At 33.5% G+C, this 7,372-nt stretch overlaps 1 protein-coding gene across 1 annotated transcript; it reads right to left on the bottom strand.

Moving 5' to 3' along the window:
• Window positions 1–1,997: 1,997 nt before the first annotated feature.
• LOC106135711 (inositol-tetrakisphosphate 1-kinase) lies at window positions 1,998–7,372 on the bottom strand. The gene is made up of 5 exons (XM_013336080.2): window positions 7,038–7,372; window positions 6,112–6,210; window positions 4,622–4,719; window positions 3,951–4,250; window positions 1,998–3,435 (listed from the first exon to the last, which is right to left on the bottom strand). Exons 1-5 carry the CDS (start codon window positions 7,155–7,157, stop codon window positions 2,997–2,999), a joined length of 1,056 nt encoding a protein of 351 aa, XP_013191534.1. The 5' UTR covers window positions 7,158–7,372; the 3' UTR covers window positions 1,998–2,996.

The raw sequence follows: 7,372 nt of genomic DNA, 5'->3' as shown, positions 1-7,372 counted from the left end.
AAATCTATTCTATTCTATTACCAGCATCTCCGTTAGCTGAAAATGTAGGCAATGTTTGTCTTTGAGTTAATTTCATAGTGACGGCGTCTTGTCCGTGACACAATAGGTCCCTTGGTCCCTAATTAAGACTTTCTGATTTCGAGGGATAATTTAAACTCAACAGTTCAGCGAATATCCTTCTCTATTCAATCAAATCCGATATGACAATTAAGAGTAGTGTCTGTAACAAGATAATTTACCAATATAGATAATGACTACGCTTTGCATTACAAAGTAAACTAAGTACATAAACAACGTGCGAAGGTAAATAAAACACATGCTTCGGAAGAGGTCAGGATTTATTCCAGTAAACTATTGCCCGGGCCGGACTTGAGTGCTCCTACCACGAGTTTGGTTTACTATATCGCTAGCGACTGATTTTAATTATGCAATTAAAACATACTTATTATCATAAATAGGTACTAACTTATTGTAGGAAAAACTACTGAACCGATTTGGATGAGTCGTTGCAGGAATAGCTTTATCAAACACAAGAAATAAACGCAGCGACAGTTCTTTAAATAAATTAAAAAAATACAACTAATTATATAGATTTAACTAGCCGACCGCACACTCACCATATATCTCTCATAATTAATACAACGTCGGGAACACGCAAAGTAAGAAACAAAAATATATTACACGTGTCTAAATGCAATTCAATCGCTAATGATTAAACTCGTGGTAGACTACACGGTCCGGTGTAAATACGTCGAGTTACAAAATCTATAACCTATGTAAATCAGTCTCGGAACATAATACATGAGACAACTGGCGAAATGCGAGGCACAAATGAACATAGTTTGCATGTTGTAACTCAGCCAATGAGCGTCGCGCTGCCCGCGAGGAAATTCCATTAAAATTTCCTCCTTCGACATTTGAATTTTTAATTCTATGAATACAAGATTGTTCGTTCAAATTTATATAAAAAATTAAAAGTTCCATTTTTAATTTTAGATTATTTGAAAGTCAACAAAAACTAGAGGAAACACTAATTAGATAGGTACCTATAGCTTATAATAGCCTATAAACTTAGTTTTAAAAGTTCTTTTTTCAATTGTTTTTTACCGTTGAAATAATAAACCTACATAAAGTTTGTTATATAAAAACCTGAGCTAACATAAGATCCTTTTTAAAATTCTAGTTTCTAGAAAGTTTGATAACATTTTAACGTTAAAACTAAACGGTAAATTTAAATTGTTCAACAGTTTTCAACGATTTTTGAGAGACAAAATTGAAAATATCTATATCACATTGGCAACAGGTTTGTCTCTTTAAATTTGACTATACTACATTTCATCTTGTTGTTTTATAAATTAGAAATATTTTTTAGTCAAAAGTTGCTTTTAGTCAACCTGAAGGACTCGTTAGCAGCCATTTTCATTTTAAATACATATTAACAGGTTCTCATTAATCACATAGAGAAACCAATTTTTATAGAAACGCCAGTTTCCAACAGGGGTAAGCAAAGACTATAGAATTTACATTTGCCTTATTCCTTACACATTTCTATTGTTTACTTCACGCTTGTTAGACTTTTCTTACATTCTCATATATAACGGGCTTCTAAGATATATTTTAGGACATCTGCAATTTGGTCCTTAAAGATGAATAGGACAACTGAGTCAAAATGGTTTCTACAACATTGTTCTTTTTTTGTGTGCATTAAAGATTTATCCATTCAATTATTTATTCATTCATACAATGGGACAAGTTGACGAAAAAGTTTGACGAGGCCGGGCCTGTCCAACTCTTCATCAGTCCATTCGTCAGTCGCCTTCATTCATTCTCTCATCATGCCATTTTATAAAACTATTCTGTTATTATTGTTCAATTCCGTTTTGTCAACAAATTTGTAGTCATTATATGAATTAACTTTTATAAAAAAAACTTTGAAATTAGCAAGCATATAATAAAAGCAGTAAGATATAAATGAATAATCATTTAATTCAATTATTCATTTATATCTTACTGCTTTTATTATATGCTGAAAAAAATAACTCATTACTAATATTGGTGGTCGCAGATGTGTTAATATAATAGGTCTATTGTACAACAAATACTTCATAAGATGAAGTACCACAATATTTTTATCATCAAAAAGTTTATATTTAGAAAATATTTGTTTGCGTTAACAGTTTCTATAGGCACTAAATATAGTTGTTTCACTTGCTCATCTCTCTAAACAATAACTATTAAGTGAGTCGTATTAGTCTAGCGTAAATAGATTACAATAATTGATCATACAAAAATAAATTTACTGAATATATCTACATAATACATGAGTTTAATATTGCTATTTATGTTGCCATACATACCCTTAATCTGTCATATATTATTTTAAAGTACGAGTAAGATTAATAAGTTCAAAAGAAATTGAACTCAACGGACAATAATCACAGCGTCTTAATTTGCTTGACGCCAATCGTTAGCAAACAAACTTTATTTGACACATTCGTAAAAAAATTAGCATAACATTTACGTAAATAATATAATTAGTAGTACATATTAAATTAGTATAAAAATACGTTAAATTAAAAACAGTTACTGGAATGAACAAATTCTGAAATGCAATAGCGAATGCATAAGTTACTTTTCTTCAAAAACAGAAACAGATACTGAATTATCTTCCTAAAAAAAAAACAAAGCGCACCCGCACGCATTATCAATTTTAAATGTTCACTATTTTCGAGCAAGAACTGGCATGTTTCCGTACCATCATCATCCTCCTGACGTTTATCCTGGTCGGGAGGAGCCCAGGGTCCGCTTCTGACTAAGATCCATCGATGGCTAAGTCAGAGTCCCAGGACTACTAGGTGATTTGACAAAGGTACTGCTTTTCACACAAAGCGTCCACAGTCTCAACTCCACATCCCAAAGGCTAGACCAAAACCAATCCTAGCATAGCTAAAGATTTCTCATAAATTTACATACCCTCACTCATCACCCTTGAACAATTACTCAAATTCTACACATTCTTGCAGCGAACAAACATTGACCAGCCCATTCATCCTATGACTAGAATCACCATTACTAAACCGATTCCTATAGACTGTTTCGTCTATACAATCTAATAAATGATCGAAAAAATTGGGAAAATTATCGTAACTCGGATAAACGTTTATGTCTATGACTGCATGGTCACCAGTCTCGTTGTCTATGACAACATCGAAACCAGCCAATAGTAAGCCTATTTCTCTTCTGAGAACCCTTATGACACTTTTAATTTTTTCCTCGTTTAGTGTCATTCTAATATCAGCCTTATCCTGAGGGTCTAAGATTGAAAGTGTTGACTGGCTATCCGCTTTGCAAACCTCACCCGTACTGTAAAATATTGGCTCGAGATCTTCAGAGGCGTAGAAATTTTTTAAACTTGGCCGTTTGCAAATATGGTATCTGGAAAAGAAAAATTAAATTTACTTAAGACTTTTTTCATGTGGTTTTAAGAGACTTGAAGTACCTAATCGTAAATATAGAAAGATAAGATACTCCACCAATACATGCTGTCTCGCTGAACAAACTGTTGAATATACATCTTTTTTGCTTAAACAGAACATTGACGACTGAATCTATCTGATGTTAAGCAAAATGAGGTCTAAGATGGTGTTTAAAGTTAGGTTGGTAAGTATTAAATTTCTCCTATGTATGCAACTTTCAAGTCACATACTCACCAATTCATCATATAACATGCATACATACATAGAATCACGTCTATATATTTAGCGGGGTAGACAGCGCCAATAGTCTCGAAAATTTTAATAAGCTTTAACTCAACATATAAACATTCAAGCATCTTCAATGATAAGGTAACTAATGCAGAAAAGTAAAATAGCATTTAGCAACTTCCTAATTTTCTGTAAAAGGCAAAAGTTACACACAAACAAAAGCAATTAAAAAAAAAGGATAGGTACCTGTTCCCTATTAAAAACACTTTATGCAGCACCGCATTGTGGTTCACGAAACTCTGCACAACGCACGGAGGTCTACACACACTGAGGCCCTTCTCATTAAATATCACCACCATTTCGTGTGCCGACTTAGAACCGTGGGCTATCGTAGGTTTGCATATGACCGGGAACACCACGCCTCTCTGTCTCATTATGGCTGCATTCATTTCTGTGTCGTTTGTGGTGAATTCCGCGAATGTGGGTGTGAATATACCCTGGTTTTGGAATGTCGGCTCGTTTTGGAGTATTGAGTAGTAGCAGTATCTGAAATGGTTAAAAAAAAACACTGGTTTAATGTCGACTTATTTGTAAAAGTGGTTAAATTTATGTATTTTGTAATTCTTGCACTTGTCGGTTTTTACTCATGTATGCTTTCGAGTCTGTGGCGATACAAATATATTTTTTTACTATCAATCTAGTATAAGCGACTACCGCTTGTCCACCGTAAATCTGTTAACATGGGTTCCTAACCCAGCCAGGATCACTTGATTATCATATATTTCAAAAATTTTATCCCAAAACATTATACCATATTTCAAGTGACTGACATTTCAATAGATGGCGTTAGCATTATTTTAGAAAAGGAAGAGAAATCAACGGCATGTACCCTCCGTTGATCCCTGGATAAATCTTACCTGTTGAGCAATATCCTAACATTATCCAAAGGATCAATGACAGTTATATCCGGATGATTGGACAAGTACTGCTCCACTCTACTGATGACTGCTGATGCCTGTTGACATGGAAGACATATAATTTATAAGGTAAATAAATTTATTTCATTTAAGATAAATTGCATTTATTAATTAATAAGCGTAGGGCTCGGCATATAACTTGATACAGTAGCATCAACTAATAAGTCATAGAATGATGTCAAATAGCACTAAAAATTGTGACATTTCCCACAGCAAGGTTAGTCAACTGACTGACAGGCTACCGGATTATTAAATACCTCTCGACATAAATATTCATTCATTCATATAATCACGACTATATCCCTTGCGGGGTAGCCAGAGCCAGCAGTTTTGAAAGACTAACCGGCCAGTTCACCTTTAACAGTTAGGCTTAATGATAGAATTGGGATTCAAATAGCGACAGGTTGCTTGTCCATCGTTTAAAAGAAGAATCCCAAGTTTATAAACCTAACCCCTAGTCGCCTTTTACTACATCCATAGGGAAGAGATGGAGTGGTTCTATTCTTTTTTATATTGGTGCCGTGAACCAACACTTAAAAATAATATTAAGATACAAAGATATCTGACAAATAATTCATGTAAAAAGTAAGTATTTATAAGTATATGAGGAATTTCGACGCTAGAGACTCTTCTCTAGCACTCTCACGCATTTTCGTGATTCTGCTCCCATGGTTGGGAAGGTTGGGTACACCATGGGTGGGGGTGGAATATTCACTTCATACAATTGCTTGTATTTTTGTCTGTAATACAAAATAATAGTAGTAGATGATGAATTGTTTGCCTTAGTATTGAATCATGAACACCTCGATGATTATGCTGTCCTTCTAACTGTTTTTTGGACGGTTTCACCATTTTATTAAATTATTACGAAAGATAATGGCAGACAATTTTAAAATATAGATGACTACATTGCCTTCACAATGAGTAGGTAAATGTACAATCACCTTGTCAGTCACCTTGCATCTAATTGTGGTATACAATTAATTGAAAATTCTTTGAAACCCAGAAAATAAAGTGCTTTTATGTGAAATTTATTTTATACTTATTATGTAAGTTTGGCAAATCACGTTTTCATTTATTTACGGCAATAATATAATATTTATATAAAGCTATTAGCATTTAGTCCACCTATTGTACTTTACAAATTGTCATTGTTACAATAAAGAATAAATGAATAAATAATAGGATAGTTATCAAAAATATATAATTTTAAAAATTTACTGTACCATTACTGAAATATTACTGAACCATTGTTGGTCATATTATATAAATAAAATAAAAAATAAATATATAGGGGACAAATTACACAGATTGAGTTAGCCTCGAAGTAAGTACGAAACTTGTCTTACAACCGACATATCTATTTAGATATATCTTTCAACCGACATCAGTCAGTTACAATTTTGTTAAGAAATGGATGTTGAGCATACCTTGGAATCACCTTGATCTGCCGCAGCTATGATGTCTGTCAGCTTGTGGAGAAGCACGTCGATGTGACCCTGGTCTTCTAAAGGCCTCTCAAGGTCCACCTGAAATATGTAGTACATAATAAGTATGTGATAGCCCAACTGGTGCGAGTGTTTGAAGTGCTTACACATGTTAAGCGATCCCAGGTACAGTCCCCACTTGGATGGGTAACCAATATAAAAGTGGACAGAGACTACATCTTCCCACTTGCATACATCTTTTGCTTCACCAATAGTTCATGCTTGTTAGGATTTTGATGTGATATATTGTGATACTTCCTATATTACCATTTCCATTCACCTTTCATATTTTCTTAGTACAATACATTCATTCATTCAGATATATTCACTTATACTACTAATATATCACATCACTATTTAAATCACAATTCCATCTTGATTATTAAGGTTACTAGCCCATCACTCAAATGAAGAATCCTAAGTATTCCTATCCCTTAGCTGCCTTTTACGACATCCACGGAAAAGAGATAAAGTGATCCTTTTGTTAAGTGGCAGGAACCACATGGCACAATTTCATACATAGGCAATATTATGTTACAGAAATAGGGTTTCACCATCAACTTTGTTTCATACTAATATTGGTAAAAGCTGACCCCAGGCCCGAAAGCACAGTGGTAGAGGGTGCAACTAGATAGACAGATTGCATATATATATAGATTGTTTCAGCTCTTATACAAAAATATAACTTGGGACATCTGTATAATTGAAAATAACTATGTTTTACAGATAAATAATTTAATACTCAGTATGCCCAAATTAACATAACAGAATCAACACAACTAAAAGTTAATAAATAAATTAATAATAGATATTAAAAACTTTGCGACACTCCGACCAATGAATGTAAACTTACTTTAGACTACATTTACCTTTACAATACTATATCCGTGATTTGTACAAGCATTTATTAGTTCCTTCCAATTCACTTTCTGGCTTTTCTTCTCCGACATCCAAATTCCAATAGTTTTACAACTTTCCACGCCGCTCATTTTGCTGCTGTGAGAGGAATACCGTGTTGAGACCACAAAAACAAATGATCAGTCTAGATGATTCACTATAGTCACAATAGAGCTAGAATATTTCTCATCTCCGTTTGTATATAGTATATGCTAATTGATAAATAAAAGAACAACTGATGAACTGTTTAATTTATACACAAAAATACAGAAGAGCAACAACGAAACCCTCTACCGCCTCTACAGAC

This window comes from Amyelois transitella, chromosome 15, assembly GCF_032362555.1.
Source record: "Amyelois transitella isolate CPQ chromosome 15, ilAmyTran1.1, whole genome shotgun sequence".
Classification (NCBI taxonomy): domain Eukaryota; kingdom Metazoa; phylum Arthropoda; class Insecta; order Lepidoptera; family Pyralidae; genus Amyelois; species Amyelois transitella.
The sequence above is the reverse complement of the archived record's forward strand: the minus strand, read 5'-3'. Positions and strand labels throughout refer to the sequence as shown.